This window comes from Epinephelus lanceolatus, chromosome 1 (genome assembly GCF_041903045.1).
Source record: "Epinephelus lanceolatus isolate andai-2023 chromosome 1, ASM4190304v1, whole genome shotgun sequence".
Lineage (NCBI taxonomy): Eukaryota > Metazoa > Chordata > Actinopteri > Perciformes > Serranidae > Epinephelus > Epinephelus lanceolatus.
Genome location: NC_135734.1, coordinates 33390009 through 33409389, shown reverse-complemented (window position 1 = coordinate 33409389; position 19381 = coordinate 33390009). Strand labels below are relative to the sequence as shown.

General features: G+C 41.5%; 1 protein-coding gene across 5 annotated transcripts; it reads right to left on the bottom strand.

Moving 5' to 3' along the window:
* igsf8 (immunoglobulin superfamily, member 8) lies at window positions 1-19056 on the bottom strand. Of its 5 annotated transcripts, none has more exons than XM_033627286.2 (8): window positions 18898-19056; window positions 18548-18711; window positions 14231-14611; window positions 11414-11875; window positions 7644-7822; window positions 6191-6443; window positions 4568-5026; window positions 1-3514 (listed from the first exon to the last, which is right to left on the bottom strand). In XM_033627286.2, the coding sequence occupies exons 2-8, from the start codon at window positions 18600-18602 to the stop codon at window positions 3387-3389; spliced, it is 1917 nt and encodes a 638-aa protein (XP_033483177.1). In that variant the 5' UTR covers window positions 18603-18711; window positions 18898-19056; the 3' UTR covers window positions 1-3386. The 5 variants fall into 5 exon arrangements, with proteins under 5 accessions (XP_033483177.1, XP_078025802.1, XP_033483176.1 ...); XM_078169676.1 differs by having other exon boundaries at window positions 7644-7819; XM_033627285.2 differs by having other exon boundaries at window positions 18548-18773; window positions 18898-19053.
* Window positions 19057-19381: the final 325 nt, after the last annotated feature.

The window sequence follows — 19381 nt, the reverse complement described above, 5'->3', positions numbered from 1 at the left end:
TGAATCCAGAGTGGTTTATTGGTTTATCAACTGGCAGGTTCGCCAAAGCACCATAAGAAACAAACTGAGCAATAACCCGCCTTTATTTCAATGGCAGCATGATGCGGTCAGGAACAGTGGTATTAAAGCATGAGTAAACAGTTTGAACAAAACGTAACACCTTCATGGAAAGGGTTTAATATAGTCTCAAACAGAAGCACAACTTAAGGGACAGTTCACCCCAAAATAAAAAATACATACTCTTAACCTCCAGTACAGTTTATTAATCTAGGTTGTTTTGGTATGAGCTGCAGAGTGTTGGAGATATCGGCCGTAGAGATGTCTGCCTTCTCTCCAATATAATGGTACTAGATTTCACTCGGCTTGTGGAGCTTACAGGGCTAAAAAAAAATAGATTTGAAAAACTCAACAGCAATGTCTCTTTCCAGAGATCCTGGCCCGGTTACTAAAGATAATCCACAGACCTTGTTGTGAGCAGTTTCATGTAGGAACTATTTTCTTTCTACCAGACTACACCCGCCGACCATATCACCCCTCAGAAGGAAGCAAGCATCTGCTCATGGCAGAGAAGCTTGTGCTTGTGCCGTCTCCCTAAGCTGAGCTGTAACGTTAGCTAACTCAGTAGTGCTAGAAAAGCTAGCAGAGGATGCAAGCTTCTGTCTGCACAGTGATGCAGTTGGCGGGTGTAGTTTAGTAAAAGAGAAAATGGTTCCTACGTGAAACTGCTCACAACAAGGTCTGTGGATTATCTTGAGTAACCAGGGTCATGATTTCTGGAAAGAGACATTGCTGTTGAGTTTTTCAAATGTATTTTCTTGGCGCTTTGAGCATCACAAGCTGAGTGCCATCTATCTCGATACACTCTGCAACTCACACCTTAACAATCTAGATTGATAAATAGTGCTACAGGAAAAAGGAAAGATATGTATTTTTGATTTTGGGGGTGAACTGTCCCTTTAAGACAGCAGCTTTTACACATTGCACGCTATGTGCTACACTTTATACAGCTGGCTGTATTTCTCAGGGCACAGAGATTGAAATGAATCGAATGCGAGCCACACTGAATCTGTAACATACTGAGAGCGGGAGGGGGGAGGGCAGCAGGACACAAACTGCAGCCATAAACAGGGATTAGAGATGAACACGCAGATACTCACTTATTTTCATCTGGAATACCAGCCAGCCAGCACTGTGCTGCTGCTGCCGCGGCTGCTGCTGTGTGTTCACGTGCATCTGTCTGTGTATGTGTGCAAGTATGTAATCATGTGGTGGGTGGGTATGTGGGGGAACAAATCAGCTTTGAGTAGTTGATCTGGAACAAAGTGGCTCGGGAAGCAAGCAGAGCTGTGATTTTATTCGCTAATGTTCATGAACGACATTTATAATCGGGGGGTTTAGAGCGCACAGGTTAGGGAGGACAGGCAGATTTAGAGAGACTCTCACATCAGAAAACCCACCAGACAGACAGACGGTAAAGACAGACTGAGACTGTAAAGTATAGCTCAGTGCAAACAAATTTAGACAAGCAGGAAAAAATGACCTGAAATAAATTCATGAGAGCCACGAGCTGGATAACAAGAGATTTTACGTTTTTCCTCCTTTCCATGAACATGTATCTAACTTAAAGTGATCACACAATGCGGGCACGCTCGCATGACCACTTTTCTTAAGTGATACTTTGGACAGGAAGAAGAGGATGGATTTCACCCATTATAAGTGCGCAGGCACAGTCAATCTGTCCAACAGATTGCTGCGGGCTAGCAGCAGGGGCTATATTCATAATAAGCCTTGGCTGCAAAAATATGTGGCCTGAACCACATGATGACGACGGCGATAGTGAGACTTCACTTAACTATCAGGTCATATGACCGCGCTGCTTCTGTGATTTTCACCTCGGGGACAAGTAACCTAAACAGTGTGAACAGTGGTTTTTGTGTTACTGTGTAACAAATAGTGGATTCTTTTTCACAGTACTGTTTTTCTGTCTCAGTCACAAGAGCGATGGAGGCATTAATCACACAGAAAAGAAACAAAAAACACTCAATAGTATTCACTCAAGTACAGCAAAGAAGTGACTTTTCAGCTGGAAGAAAATCAAGTAACAGAAGGATACAGAGGGGCTTTGGTCCCAGTCCCATTTGTGTCCAAGTGCTTCAAAAGAGCAGAACAGACTGCTGCAGAATGTTAAACACAGGTGCTTTGCCAAAGACAGCATAGTCTCACTCACATTAATAAAAATAAAACAGCTAAACTCCGTACAATATTTACATATTTTTAGCTCAGTGCATAATGGATATTTCTTCCATTTCTGTTTTGTCAAATCTATACAAGTCCGTATAGAAAACTCACTTCAGCGCAAAAGCATCACAGGCTAGGAATGCTTGTATTTAAGAAACGGTACACAATTGGTCTTGGCATCAGAAAGCCCCCAGCCAGCCGTCTTCCTTATTAAGTAACAGACAGAGACTTTGTTTACATGCAGAGCGGAGCTGGGCTGCAGGCGGTGGAAGGTCCCTGCTCGTATTGAGTTTCTGGAGGCTGAACTGCTCCCATCAGCATTCATGTGACTGTCAGTGTGGCAGTGTTAGAGGCTTAACCATGCACAGACATTTAGACGTGTTTTTGGAACAAAAAGAAAAACATGCAGTTTGAGGGAAGCAACAGCTGGAACAGTATCAACGATTTGTGAAAACACTGAATACTCTTTGTGTGAAAATAGAGCCATTTCTAAATGGAGGATGATCCACATCCAGCATCATACAAAACATCCGACAGGCTGAGAACCATTTAGTACCTTCATACTCGTAACAAACTATGATTTCTGAGGGGGAGATGATCTTGGCTTTCTCTGTAGAAACAATACAGCAGCTCACATCTGAGAGACTCAAAACAAACCTGCAGTACCTTCTTTACTTTTCACCTTGTCACAAAAATATTGCGTATCTTATGCATTTTTTACCCATTTGCATTTGAAACAGAATAAGCTGGGGCAAAAGGATTGCTAAAAAGGTGGGTTTAGCTAACATGGAAACAAGACTCCAAAAAATTGTGAGTCCTGGCCCACCTGAGAAGTGGAGAGGGGTCATTAGATGGTGGCTTTAAAAATTAAGATTATTACGCCTACTGGTGCGTACTGCAGCAATCACTAAAATATGTTCAGAGAGGGTCTGGATATAAAAAATACAAGAGAATATAAAACAGAAAATTTTGGCATTGATTGTTAAACAGGTAGGTCAAAAACACGGAAAATCATCTAACAGGGTGGCAGTCACTTTTCACTTAATTTTCATCTAAAGGTTATTTCTCATCCATCGTGTTCTGTGCATCACCTCATTTGGGCCTCTTTATGAATATTCAGATTTCAGACATGTGTCGAGAGTGGACACCTATTTTTGAGCCCGCTGCCTTGCCAGTCGCTTCATGAAGCAACAGGTTACTGTTGCGATGATGACAATGCCCACAAACAAGGCGGAGGAGACTCCAACAACCAAAGGGATGAGGAGGAGGTCAGCAGCTGGGGGGAGAAGAAATGAGAGAGAAGGATGTAAACTAACATCTGTACAAGAAAAGTATTTAAATTGTGTTATAATCCACTTTCAGATGGGGAACTGTCGAGTACAGTGCATTAGAGGGTCATTTATACTCACTTTATGTACAAAAATAGATATGTTTATTTCAAACTTTCACCTCAAACAAACCATCACTGCCCTCATACGTCTATGCATCCTTTATGATAACATAGATACAGCCAATGAAAGGCACTAGAGGGCGGAGTCAAAGGCTCCTGACAACAAATATGGAGACAGTGGAGGAGATGGTAATATTCTACCTTTAAATGGAGGCACTGTAAGAGATGGCGGTAGTCTCTGAGGATATTAAAAACATTGTAACATCTGGATGAAGATCTTTTTCACTGTATTACTACAGATGTATAATACCTGGATACTGGACCCCAAGATGGCACCAATAAGTCCAGAGGAATGACTCATCTGGTGCATGCGCTAAAGAAAGTTTCTACCTTCCAGGTTAACTTCCACCATATGTGGCCAACTGAATATGTGCAGTAGTGTTTCTCCAGCTGGCCGAACACCTCTAAATCGGATCCCAAGACCCACTGAGGACGCACTGGGAACATTCACATTCTGTATTTAGAGCTGTCCACTTGTGATCCAATCACCAACGATGCATGTTAATATCCAGTGTCATGGTTGCCATAAAGTGTACACACTGTGTTCATATTTCAGGTGTAAAAACACGTGAACTGCTAGGGAAGGATGTAGAAAAGAATCAATCTACTTAAAATGTACAGACACTTCTCAAGGTCAAGAGTAAATGTTTGATATTTACTCTTGACGTTTACACAGGCTAGCCTCAGGCTAGTGATCGAAGGTCACCGTATAAATTCCCGGACCAGCAGGATAAATCTGGAGCTTTAAGAGGTGAACGTGTTTAACTGTGAGTGTGAAGAAGAGCCGTGCTCTCAGCAAAACTGCGACAAAAGTCTTTTTGTAATCTGTACATAATCACTATGATTATTACAGTAAAACAAACCCAGGGAGACTCTTACCTCTGGCGTAGAGGTAAACTGTCACCGTGTTTGACTCCGCTTTGGCCCCCGTGTTGTACCAGCCTCCATGCGGGTCCTGACCCCACGCCTGGGCATGACAGGCATACATGCCCTGATCATCCATTGTAGCCGAGTGAACCCTCAGTCTGTAGCTGCCAGCTGACAGGCGGTCGATGCTTATCTCACTTCCGTTGGTGTAGGTCTTTGCGACACCATTGTACATGAGGACGGCTACCAGTGTGGGCTTCTCCTCCACAGGGGGAACTGTCACAGCAACATCAGATGCTGGGCTCTCATCCTTCTTGATAACTCGTTCAGGGATTGGCCACCGCAGCCACTGCACCTGGGCCTGGGCGGGACCTGTGGTTGTCACGGTGGCGTTGCAGATCAGTGTGATGGTGCTGCCTCTTTTTAACAGAGGGCCCCGGGGGAGCTGAGCCACAGCTGCAACGAGCACATCTGTGGAACGAAGTGGTCATTCAAAGAACAGTTTATAGAGGGTAAACTGAACATATGGTGTGACTGTCAGTTTAAAAACAAAACTCAAATGCATGATTTCCATGTGTGATGAAGCAGATGTTTCCATTTTATTTTATTTTTTTTAACAATCATCCTAATAAGGTGACCTGAGTTCACTGAAGTTTAGCTAACATGCTTTTCTGATCAACATGAAACCACTGAAACCACAGATTTCAGCTTTGGCAGCCTACCGCTGAGCACTGGAATACTAAACTAACTTATTATTTATCCCTGATGTTTTGTTTTCATTAAAACCATTTCTCAGAAAATACACAAAGTTTTATGAATTTACTTAAAACTTTAAGACAGATTTGTAAAGCTGGAGCCATTTGAACTCAGCCCCACTGTGGCCAAATGGCTCACAGCCCAGACCTCCAGACTGGGCCACTGAGGCACTGCATGAATTCGTACTTTTAAATCATTTCTCACACCAAACCAATACACAGCAGAACTGTAATCAACAATGGAAAGAAAGGGTAATCACTAATAGAGATGAAGGCTGTGCGGGATTCCTACAGCTTTAGATTTACAATGTTTTTTATGACACTCGGAACAAAATTTAAGACCAATTTAACAATAACTAATTGGGGGAAGAACCAGAACAATTTCTGAGGGTTGGGGACAATTTTGTCCAAATGTTTATTGTAACATAAAACATGACTCTTTTTGTCTTGTGGTGCAGATGAGGTTAAAGCAGAACTGGAAAATAGCAGGGGTTTGTTGGAGAGTCTTTTTGAGGGATTTTGTGTTTCTCACTCTACATGTGGGATTCCACTGCACTGATTCCCATTGTGCCGAGTTTGAAAAACTTTATGCAGAAAAATACAACAAGCCCAGTATGGATTGCCTTACACCAGTTTCAGCCATGCTGCAAAACTGTGATTAAATGTTTGGCTTCTCTGCACCTCCCCATGTCATACAGGGTACAGTGGCAACTAGCTAACAGACAGTGAAGCATCAAAATATTAGCATTGTTGGTTTTTCTATCCTCATCTGCATGACTTTAATGACACAGGCATTTGGTAAATCATTTCTAAAAAATAGATGTTACCACTTACTTTGATGTTTTATAGTGCAACAAGAGACATGAGTAGCGCTTCTCACCTTTGCTCTTGAGGTTCACGGTGACTCCCTCTGACCTCTGGGTGATTGTTGCAGGAGTTGAAGGGCCAGGGTTACTTCTTCCAGCGTACACACTCACCACACACCGATACACCCCTGAGTCTAAGGGCCGGGCTGAGAACAGCTTCAGAGAGTACTTCCCCTCCGCCACTTTCTCTAGAGAGCCGCCGCTGGCTCGGCTGAGGTCGTCCCCCCAGCTCACAATGCCGTTTGGGCTCAACCGGGCCACCTCCACCTTAATGTTAAATACAGTGTGTCAGTATGTGTTAGATTGAACATTGATATGTGATTTATTCTCTGCAATTTACTAGAAGCTGTGAATTCTTTATATTATTGCAGACTGTTCCCTAAAGCATGCCATGATGTCCATCAAATGCTAATGTCATGAAAACCATAATGTCAATTTCTGGCTGCTGCTGCTGTTTGAGAGCCAGCTCTCAAGTGTCATTTATCAGAACTCTACCTCCAGCACTTAATGCACCACACCTGAAAATATTTCAAACCCATCTGGAATTTCAGCTCAATAAACGTGCAACATCAATGTCACTTTGACAGAAAATAAATTAGGGTTAAGGGTTACTGTGATGGATCACCCATCCACGCCTGCAATTAAGTTGACTGATAATTAATCTTTATCATTAGCATTATTTATTATTTACACTTTTTATAATCACTTACATCCTTTTGTCCAATTTGTGGTCACATTTTCAAAACTCTAAACACAATCTAGAACATCTGTCTGGTGTGGACCATGTCATTAACACAGTTCATGTTTTTTTAACAGAATATGCTGTCAATTACCCCGTTTAGATCCCCCACCCATTCCAATGGACATTACTTTTTTGGATGTCTTAATTCTTTGATTACTGTCACCTGAGCCAGCAAAATGCAAATTTATTTAATGGGATGTCTGTAAGGCAATCACAATGTTCCACATCATCTAAAATTGATTGCCATGCCCCTTTTTTTCTACAAGTATGGCTGACTGTGAGGCAAGGAGGAAGCACAAGGCACATTACAGTCTATAAATCATATTGCTAAAGTACACAATTTGTGTTTGAATGGTTTTAAAGTAAACAAGAGGTGTTATATTACTTATGTCAAAGCTAACAGAAAAATATTAAAGACAAAAGATTTACATCACAAAACTTCACAAAATTTCACCACCTCTAATTTGATAGCACTCTGAAGTGCAGTGCTAAAGCTCACACTAGGTCAACTGAGCAGTGAACTAAGAAGAAAGGTCAATTTGCATTTTGCAATGTTGGGCTATCAAAAGCAAAATCAAGCAAAACTGATATCCCTACTTGAATCATAACCCCTGATATGTATCATATCTCCAGACTCTTGCCAACACACAGCCCTACACTAAGCTATAACCTGCAAACAGCAAACCACATTAGTTCAAATAAGTCCACAGAATGAGAATAAGCACCTCGACTCCTCCGCTCCCAGCGACATCACTGCTTACTGATCCCCTCTTCATCCACTGAACCAGAAGGCCGGAGCTCACTTCAGATGGCAGCCCCAACACCTCACAGGTCAGGATGAGAGGGGAACCGACCTGCAGGGTCACCTCCCCTCTGGGTGAGGATGTAATACTCAGAGACTCTGCTGGTGAATGGAAAAGATAAAGACAGCTAAGTAAAAGTGAAAAGACAGGAAGTCCTCTGTGATGGAGGACCTCAGACAAGCACTTAGACTGTGACATTAAAAATCTTCCCAGGAAGCAATATACTGTATCATCTCTGTGGGAAAGCGAGAGTGACCTCTCTGGTATGTTACATATTTAATGATCAGGATAAAATGGATTACCACCTCAACCAGAAAGCAAAAATTAGCAAAATGGCCTTGAGCATCACACAATGATGATTATAGTGTATAACAAAATGGAACACAATAAGAAAGGGATTAGAATAATTATATTTTCTGTATACTGGATTCGATTTTCCAGATCAGTGACCCCTAAGAAGAGTCGTAAAACAAATCTGAGGGCTACTGTGATGATTAAACAAACAGAGAAGAGGAAAAGAACATATTTCTGCTACATAGATAATGTCAGGCTTTTCTGTAATCTTTCTTTTTTGTCATGCAAGTTAGTGGAAATTCAGGCCTTTACACACAAGAGTAAACATTTATTTGTTTTAAGTTGTCACCAGTCAAACAGGTTTGGGACCATTACATGCTTGCTGTATCGTAAATATCAGTGCATACATGTGCCAAACCTGTGTCCTATACAAATATCCACCTATTAAAAGATGTGTTACTCATTTGAACTACTGCAGCTGTTATCGACTAAAACGCCACAATCATATTCATCAGTCTAGTATTTTATAACCTGAGGTGCACTCAGCTTTGCAGTAACAGTGAATTTATACTGCAATTTCCTATTAATTGCTCGATTACTGTGTCGTATTCAGAGACACAAATAACGCATAGCGGCAACTTTGATTAATGTCTTGAAGAGGTTTCATATTGGAGGTACTAATAACCCTCGTATAACTGGAAGATGAATACAGTGGTCCATTGTGTTTGCGCGAAACCTAATTTAAGCACTTCCCTAAACACAGATCTGCTCAATAATAGATACATTATTTATGTAAACAAAAGAAGACACGTCAGACTATTGTATTAGTCAGACAACAGAGGCCAGAAAAGACAGCACTAAATAGTGCTTGTCAGTGAGTGTCGGGGGAAAAAACAATGCATGCATTGATGAGATTCAATGCTTTAACTTCAGCTTCAGTTTTATTGTTTAAGAGAAAAAATATGACCTACATAACTTTTAACTCCCAATACATAGTTTCTTAGTATTAAGAGGCTGTCTGTGTCTCTACCCAGCACCAAAGGTTCATAAAAAAAGAACACTTATGGTTTGAATAATTCAATATTTAACTTTTTCCTATGAGCAAACATAGAGAATATATATCAGGTTAACTCCCTATCCAAAGTGTTAAAAAAAAAAAAAGTGTTTAAAGAGCCAGGTAGAGCTGTCCTGACAGTAATGGACATATCACTCTGACAGTAAGATAGTCATCCTCTTTGTGGGATATAAGAGGCCAAGGTGGGAGGAAAGATGACTTAATCCTTTAGATCTACACAAGCTCTTTAGAATTTAAATTGAGCCAAGCGACGGGGCAGCAGACAGTCATTCAGCTACTCGGCCAGGCAGCTATCGACCCATCAAATCCAGCTGGATAATCGGCAAGGGAGCTGAGCATCAGGCCTGTCAGTCAGGCGCTGTGACAGGAGACATCCTGAACACATACTGAGTGGTACTTCAATAGTTTCAGATTCTAAAATGTGAGAAGTTGCCGCCTTTCCTTAGTCATACATTATAGTATAGTAAAAGAAGACACTTGATAAAGTCACCTTGGGCTAGACATGGGACAGTGTGAAAATTTCATGTCATGAGGATCCTGCTGAAACTAATTGCAATTCACACTATCATCCCAATAATCATTAAAATATGCTTAAAACTCTTAAAATGGCTCTAAAACAAACTGGAATCACTTAACCTTACATTTTGTTAAGGGTCTAGTGTGTAGGATTTAGTAGCATCTAGCAGTGAGGTTGCAGATTGGAACCAACTGAAATCTCCCCTGTGTATCAAGTGTGTAGGAGAACACGACAGCGAGCGTCAAAATAGAAATGGCCCTATCTAACTACTGTAGAACAACATGGCGGACTCCGTGGAAGAGGAGCTGCTCTGTATATAGATATAAACAGCTCATTCTAAGGTAATAAAAACACGACGATTCTTAGTTTCAGTTGATTATAAACTAATGAAACCGAAGTTGGATATAATACTACATTTTTGCCAATATAGCCTCCTAAATCCTAAACATCAGACCTTTAATAAACAAACACTTAAACGCTTATTGTGAATGTTTTCATATCATGATCGGCGCTAAGATTGTATTTCGTCCCATCCCTACCCCGGGCTCTAAGAGCCCTGGTGAACCAAGCCAACAGCTGGCTGTCAGGCGATGTTGGGCCATCGGTGAGTGTCTCTTGCCCTAGTTTTTGCCACATGTCCTGCACTGTTGGCAGTAGTCTGCTTTTTTTCCAGCCAATTTAGCATACTGAATTGGCATTGGAGCTGGCAGAGTCTGGTGGTGAGAGAAATCACTCTGATTGGCAGTTAAACTCAGTGCAGAAGAAGAGAAATGGAAATTGAGGGAAGAAAACAAACAGCTAAAGTCAAAGGGGCGTGGGATTAAAACAAACTTTTTTTTTTTCCATTGAGCTCTTTAGCAGAAATGGTACGTAAATGTTTACGCTATTGTTTACTAGGGCGCAGTTAATATCCTTTCTTCTTTCAACATCGGGTTGTGTTGTTAATGTGCTAACTGGCTAACTAGCATCTTGAATCGGTCCTGTTCGTTTTCCTGTTTCCACCGCCTGTTGGAATGGAGAGTTATTTCCCCTTACTCAGGCGCAGAACATGGGTGCTAGTTGGCCATTTTCTCTAGTCTTTGCAGTGTGTTCAGGTGCAACTGCCTTAAGATATTGTGATGGACATCTTTCACCGCTTTATGGACCACAGGATTAATTAATTAATCAACAGATAAGTCGATAACAAGAAAAAAAACGTTAGATGCAGCCCTGATAGTAAGATGTTGATCCATCCACTCAGTAAGGGAGGAAAAACCCAGCCATCCAGGCAGCTAATCGGAAAGCTCAACACTTACTCAGCCAACAAACAAGGCAACAAGCTGACTACAGATGTGATTCCAGTTACGTGTTTAATCAGCACCCCTATCTATCCAGTCAGTAAACTGCTCAGTCAGCCAGCCAGCAAGCTCGACATTCAGTTAAGCTGTGAGTAACACAAACATCCAGAGCCTTAAATCTGGAAAGAGTCCAATGTACTCAACAGCACCACAAGTCCAGGCCAGCTGACGGCACTGAGAGAGAATTAAAAGTCTTGAACTGACAAGTAGAAACCAAACTTTTGCTTTTATTGTCTCTGGTTCGTTCTGTAACTGGAGCAGCCTATTTTATTTTATATCTTCTTCCCTCAGTTTGCTGCAAGATTTTATTACTAACCACATCATCTTTTAAACGTCTGTTGTTTGAACAATGATCGCTGAACAGAATTATTGTGCAATATTCTTGCTGCAGTATGATCATTGCTACATGCTGACATAGTTTTAGCAAATGTCACTACAAATACTGGCACAGTTTCTCAGTTACACTGACCTAGTTGTTGAACAGTCAAGTTGCCAATATCCAGCGTCCTCTGTGCAATCTTCTGCCATGATCGATCAGGGTCCAGAATCCACTGCGCAGCCTCACAGAAATACGAGCCTGAGTCGTCTGGCTGCACTGCTTTCATTTTCATCACGTACACATCCTGTCCGGCCTCCCCGTTCCTCTTTTCCAGCGTGATCTCGCCGCTATCGTACCGCTTCTTGTACAAATGTCCGGGGACGACCCCCAGCAGCTTGTCAATGGAGATAATCTCTCTAACGGTGCTGACCTCCCCTCCCACTCCGCTCCCCATACCCTCTCCGCCACTACGCTTCCCAAACGTGATGGACAGATGGGTGAGCTGCTCCGATTGGATGCCGGCAGAGCATGTCAGCGTTAATTCGGCTCCCTCTGGCACGGGCTGGCTGGTGAGGGAGCGGGTATAGCTGATTTGGAGTGTGTCAGGGATCACTGCGGGTGTACAAACAGACACAGACAGACAATTACATTACAACAGGAGGCTACAGGAGCCAGATGGGAGGAGAAAATATGCTAAATTTAATTTCTATTGCCTGCTTGCTGCTTAGACGTTTCCATGTTTAGAACACTACAGCGAATCATGAAATTGGGTTGCTGAGACTGCAAGCCGTTTACCACCCTTAGCTTCGGGCACTGGCTTTGCCAAAGAAAGGAGGATTAGCTGGCTATTATGAAGATAACACACTTCAGCTGCAAAACTAACACCCAGCATGCTACAAACATAAACTTTGTGCTGCACAAAGAAGATGATGTAAAGATACAGAATTGGTAACTACGTGGATGGTCTAAAATTGCCAAAATATTTTGGATAGCTTCAGCAGACGGATCTTTGTAGAATGAAAGAGAAACAGTATAAAAGAAAACTCCAGATGGTAAGTATAAATAACTGCTTACACATGAGGAATGTCATCACGCACCAAGTTAAACACATAGTATGATTAATAAATGTCGTCCATCTGGCTGATGCAGTGCAGACTTTCTGATAAAATCATCTCATACAGTAACCCTCAACCCCCATAACAGATCTGGAATTTGGTCTGCTGGTTTCCACTATACGTCATAACTAACTATGACTGTCATCCAGTTGGTGCTCGGGCTGGGTATCATGTGAAATCTTGCAGTCAGGGATGCAGCAGCTGGATTGAATCCAATATTTAAAGTAACAATTTAGCCATTAGAAGAAACTGTTTTTTGTTGTAATTTATTTTGTTTTTGTTGTTGTTTATGCCGCCTTTTGTGCCAGGGACACAAAGAAATCTTCCTTATAAAACAATAACTGAGCTGTCATTCAGCTGTACATTACGCTATCTTTGAATGAGCAGAAATTCAACAACCTTCTTTCACATGAAAAACAGCGTTTTTTTTCAAATGCTTAAAAAGCCCTTTTACCATATATCATAAATATTATTTTTCTCTATATAATAACTGTTTTATATTGCCGTAAAAAACGTCAATAAATTTCTCCTTTAAACAGCTGTATAGATTTAAGTTTCCTGCCAAAAACTTTTACCAGATTATACTTGAACACATCATGAGAACGTTATAATTTACCTTCACCAAAAACTAATTTTGACTGAATAAATCATAATCTTCATAATTTAACTAGATGCAACCTCCCTTAGCTGTTAGTTAAGGTAACTAGCTCTCCTTCTGCCGATGTCGACATGGATTCGTTGTTCACAATGTAGCATTATCAGGGAAAAAATGGGGTGTGTTCCTGGACATGTGACAGTGACTTTTCTATGTCCTTTAGTCCTGAAGGTGTGCCAGGGAAGATGTCTTTTCATACCAAACATATTTTCTATTGTCACTGGGACAAAAGGATACCGTTACTTTCGCACCCTGCTTTTAAGGCTGTGCAAAACTGATGTGGCAAAACAGAAAAACGTTGGTCACTGCCATCGGTGGATGTCAACTTATTTGCCGATCAGGTCAATGGCAGTGAGGGCAAATAACGGCCAGTACCGATATATTGGCACATCCATATTTGTAGTAGTAGTTGGTGATATAAAACAAGGGTTTTAGTGCCACAACTGAAACCCTTCTTTCCAATGTCTTACTTAAAGATATCTATTATTGTACCATTATATTTCTACAAAACCCTTTTAGCAATCAACAAAAGAAGCCAGTGATCTCAGACGTTCAATGTTGTTTAAGCACAAGCAGCCACACAAGAACTCAAATAATACACCAGAATAACAGTTGCAAAATTTAAATTCTACTCAGGAACTGTCTCATCAAAGAATAAGTAAACAAGATTATAAATCTGACCAGAAATTCAAGGGCAGCATTTGATAACTGACATGTTTCAATACTCTTTGCGACAGGCACATTTTCTGGTAAATTACAATACTGTCACACCATCTGTACCAAAGTTAGTGGCTTAAAATAAGAAAAAGAAAAATCAAAAACAGAGAGAGGCTGGAGGCTGATCTTGCTGTGTTTCAAGATAATTGTACTCAGTCAGACTTCTAGGATATATTCCAATCATCAGGGTTATGTTTTATTCATGCACTGCACTCTTCTATTTCATGGATTTTAACATAATCATTGCATCTCTGTTTTCATATTTTGTGTGGTACTTTAATATTCTTACAGTTACTTTATCCTTCTGATCTCATCTGTATTATTAGACCCTGATTACTTTATTAATCTATGTTATGTTTTTATGTTGTAAACTCTGTTATATGTTACATGTGATGCTGCTGCTCCTTTTGTTTAATGTTGGTGATGTTCTCTAATTTACTTATTTTCAAAACTGTTAAATACATACTGTATATCTCTTACCTTTTACAGTCACTTTCCCGCTGTAGTTTCCCTGGTAGGTGCTGTCCGTGCTGGGCGTGTAGCACTCATACATCCCCTGGTCTTCAGCCCGGAGCCTCTGGATCACCAGCCGGACCTTGTCTCCTGAGTCCCTCTCCACCCTCACCTCCCCGTTCCTCACCCGGGGCTGGAACGGGGCATAAGGGAAGCCCTTGTCCCTGGTGGACACCACTCCTATCTGCCTCCCAGCAGCATCATCTCTGTACAGGAACCACTCAAAGTGCTGCGTGCGTGGGCCTTCGTACCCTGATACAGCACAGGGCAGGGAGAGGGGGAACCCTGCAACACGGTAGAGGGTCCCGATGGGAAGGGTTATGTCGCGACACATGGCGTACTGGAGCACTGCGAAAGAAAAATGGAGACAGCAAAGAGTGTGAAAGACGGTGACAAACAAGCAGGAGAGATTGGAAACGGAAACGCAGTCAATTTCTGTCGGTCACAGTCTCGCCTCGCAGCATGTTTGGTACATGGACTCACCGATCAATATTCTGAGCTGATGACTGACTAACAGGGAATCAATATTTTAAATAGCTTGGGAGAAAAAACACTAGAGCTGGGGCTGGGCCAGCTTCCTCTGAATACAATGAAACATTTAAGAAATGAATTACAATCATCTCAGTGGGCTTTTTAGCTCATAATATGAGCATGTTTGGGTAATTTAAAGGAATGATTCACTAAAATACTGAATAAGACTAGTTTGTACAAAGAGTGCTACAGTTTCAGTAAGATTTATTTAAACTGGCTGCAGCTCACTGCCATTAAAACTGTAGTGCTATAAATAACAGTTATTTTGAATTGTTGATTAAAATGCCAATTAATTTTCACAAATAATCCATTAATCTTTCTATAAAATGTCAGAAAATGGTGATTCATGCTAATTTTAATATCCCAAAGTGTTACTGTGAGCAGCTATGTTGTTATATTTATTCAGATGTTGTTATTGAGTTGCACAAATGTAATTTTTCAGTGCTCTAAGTAGCAAAAGCTGAAGGTCACTGGGTGCATTGTGTTGGAATGTGCTAAATTTGATATCTCCAAATTGCAAGTCACACCTCACTGAGTGAAAGAGACTTCACTCGGGCCAAGAGGGAAAAATAAAATGTTCTCTATCCACCTCACTGTTTAAGAGGAACCTGGTAACATGGGACATTTTCTAGTTATGAGTAAAATATTCATGCATATATTCAGTACGAGTGCCTCGGGGGTTTCAAGCTTCCAGGTTGAAGTGTAGTTGTATCTCACTGAATCTCATTGTCTGGCAGCATACATCACTTCCCCTAGAACCCCTCTGAAATAGTTACAGACACAGACTGAGCTCGGCTATTTAAATACTGAACCTTCTTTCAGCCACAGGCACTGAAACTTCTCATGCCATTACTATTCTCCCATGGTGAGGGGACTTACGTAAAGTAATATTTCCTCCTTTAAAAGAGGGAAGCTGGAAGGAGTGAGACGTCATCAAGCATGTTTTGTGACTGACTCCACAGACTGTATTTCTTTAGAGATTTGTATTATCCTTTAATGGTTTGAATTCACACTGTTTTTTTGCATCAGCGGGACCATTCTTCCAGGTCATTTTAACCAATTGAGAAACAAGCCAAATGCATGAAGGTAAGACAACTAAGATTACAATAATGAACATTTCAATCAAGATGAATTTAAGAGGAGCTGTACAACAAACCATGGAGGCTGTGTACAGTAAAAACTAGGAATGCAAGCATCTTTTTCTCTCCCGATACCGATTCAGATGGCTAAACTAGGAGTATTTGCTCATACCAAGTAGCAGTGCTCTCTTTCCACCCAAATTTAAAATCAGAAAATAGAAACCTGACAAAGATGCTGTATTTACTGTGGACTAGTCACATTAGAGGAGAGTATCAGCATGCCAAATAAAAACATGGTGCAAGATAATTGAAACTCAATAAAACGCTGAGGTTGCAAGCAGTAATGGACGGGCCTCGCACCTTCCCGCACATCCAGGGTGCTGATGGGATGCCAGTTGCTGCAACTGTGCATTCCCTTGACAGTCGCACACTGCACGCACGACTAACAAGTTTACTTCTTGGAGTGTGTTGTGCTAGAAATAACATATCGCAAATTGTGTATCACTTCCTGTGTCCAATATTTGGCACAAGAGAACACACACTAATTATATGTCACGTTGCTGTATGTCACGTGTAGACCACAGCATGCAAATTTCATGAAAATCACATTATGCTTGTCACATTAGGCTGACCTCCATAGTTGTCAGTACACGGTGCCATGACTGTGACTCAATATGAGCCTGTAGACGTCTTTAGACCAGATTTGACCATATGTAGTGGAGTAACAAACTACTTCCTGTCTTGTGGCAAAAACAGAAATTTGATGTTTCACCACGGCCACACTGTTCGACAAAAACTTGCTTGGGATGTAATATGTGCCACCCAATTTTTGTGCATCTAGGTGAAATGCACTGCAGGGGCTACTTTGTTGAAGTTTTGTTGGGGGCGCTACTGAGCCATTTAGTAACAACTGATGATGACACCTCTAAAATATCACATTTTTTCACCAGTTCTGATGTGTGTGGAAAGTTTTGTGAATGTTTTTTAGAACCTTTAGCCCTCAAAACTGTGATTCTTTTGCATAAATACTTAAAATTCCTTGCATTACAATAGGGGCCTTGCAGAATTCGCTGTTTCAATATGAAGTTAGAAAACCTTAATAGCTCACTTAAGTTAAGACTGATTTCGTTACATATTTACTGACAAGAGTGGATGTTAAGCCAAAGGTCAGATCGATAATCTCCTCGATTACCTGATTGTAAAATAATGTTTGATAGGAAGGGTGCACATCATTAAAGACAGTTGTCGACCAAGTGATTGAAGTTTACAGGTGGGGCCAAAAGCTGAGGAATAACTCATCTTCTAAGTAACCCAACATAACAGTCAACAAACATACACCCACAAACTGACACTGAACAAAGGCTAATCACCACCTCACACACACACACCCTTTAACCCTCACCTAAAACTGATAAAACTACCTGATCAACTAGAAATACTAGATGGGTGTGTTCTGGCACTCCCCGCCTGTCTGGGTGTATGTGTGTGTCAGACCTCTAAAACAACTAGAGCTTTCTCACAGGCCGCGCCACGGCCTGATAACAACACGCCCATAGACAATGACATGGGAGACTAGTGGAAGGCTTAAGCGGATCAAGTCCTAATTAACATTGGGCTCGGACTGATAGGGCTGGGGGACACGCGGCTCGTGACCATGCTCAATACCGTCTGGATTAGACGCTGTGCAGCGCGGGGGGAGCCCCAGTTTTCTTATCAAGAGATGCAAGGAGCCCTGTCTATTTGGTTATCAGATGATAAGATTCATATAATTAATAATACTGTGAGAAGGGAGATAAAGACTGTCTCATTCAATCTGATGAGTTCTCCTTAATTCTGAAGTGTTATGAGAAGTGAAAAGTTGAAAACAGAAGAAGTCCTGATGGGCAGACATATTCATGCATTTCAGCTTTATGCACTTCTGCTTGTCTGGGTTTTGTGGCTTATTCTTACCCTAAAATAAAGTCTTATTTTAACCCCTAAGCACTTTGCATTTCTTTGGTTATCTCATCATATTTTCCCTTTGCAAAGAGCATCTTCAGAAGGAAAAAGCATCACTTATGGTTAAGTGCAGCTGACCTTTTCCGGCATCTTTCTTAGGTTTAATGTCAATATTCAAGATACAACACATTATTGCCATTGTAGCTGATGGGAATTTGCTTTTGGGGAAGTAACACAAAAAGAGAAACACCCTGAGCAGTTAAGACCGTGCTCTGACAATAAAACATAAAGGGCAAAACTGGTGTTTCTGTGTGGTTGCTATCAGCACCATGTAACAATAATGATGTTTACCATTGTGTAGATTCAATTGTGTTCTACTGATGGGAATACCTTTGCTTGGGACTTCCTGGATGCCACCAGGAACTAATTTTTTGACCAAACACATCTGTTTCTCAGACACAACCATCTCCACATTCATCAAATAGCAGGCAAGTGATTTTTGTGTTTGATAGTGGAGTTAATCACCTCTGTATTTGAGTATGAGGTAATAAAATAACAGGCATCCACAGGCAGAAAATAACAGCAGGCCAAATCATGAAACTAAAGCTACAGGCTACAAATGGTATTTAAATTAATAGTCTGATTGCTCGGCACACAATCATACAAATGTGCCTCCTAGTGACAGATGGCGAGGCGGTTTTGTGTGCAGAGCAAACACTGCACTGGCTGCACTCACCCCATTGTAGAAAAACGAATAATGCTGTTTTCATCGAAGCCATCATGGTCCTCATCTTCCCCCCCGATGTCCAGATGGATTATGTTGACTCAGATTTCTCTCTTCGTGTTCCCCTGCGCGTTTATCGCCGATCATGCTTCATCCCGCCGTTGCAGACCAACTGTCTTCAGAAATCAAAACGACACACATGATGGGATGATCTTGTGAAGGAAAAAGAAATGATAACCTGCAACAGTGGAGCCATACACCGATGCACACAGAGAGGAGAGAGTTAGCGCCATCAGCTAACTACAAGGCGGAGGAATATCAGTGGATGTGGAGACAACGTGCAGAGCTGCAAATTTAATCACCTTTATCATGCACCGTCGCATCTCCGTCAACACCCCGTCTGCTCCATAATAATAGCCCGGTTTGGTTTTAGATTATACCGCCTCGACAGACACGCCGTCCAGCCCAGCCATGGAGGGGTTGGCATCACAGGGGGTTGGTGTGTGTGGGGAGGGGGGTGTGTATGGAGGAGGAGGAGTGGTTGCTAACAAAACAGGGAGGAGCATGCATGCAAAAAAGGCCCCAAGGGACGAATTAAACTGGTGCCATTGGTTAAGACAGCGACGGTGACATTTTGAACCAATGATAATAGTGTTGGAAAGAGGTTGAAACAGCAGCGTTGAACCACAAGAGGGCGCCACAGCAAAACATACAGTCTGACCCTGTTTGTATGGCCTTGTCAGGTGGGTTAATGATTTATAACTGCCATGTTGTTGACAATAAGTCCTCACATTCTTTACCAAAGTAAACATACCAACATAACAAGCTTAAAATACTTCATTGCAA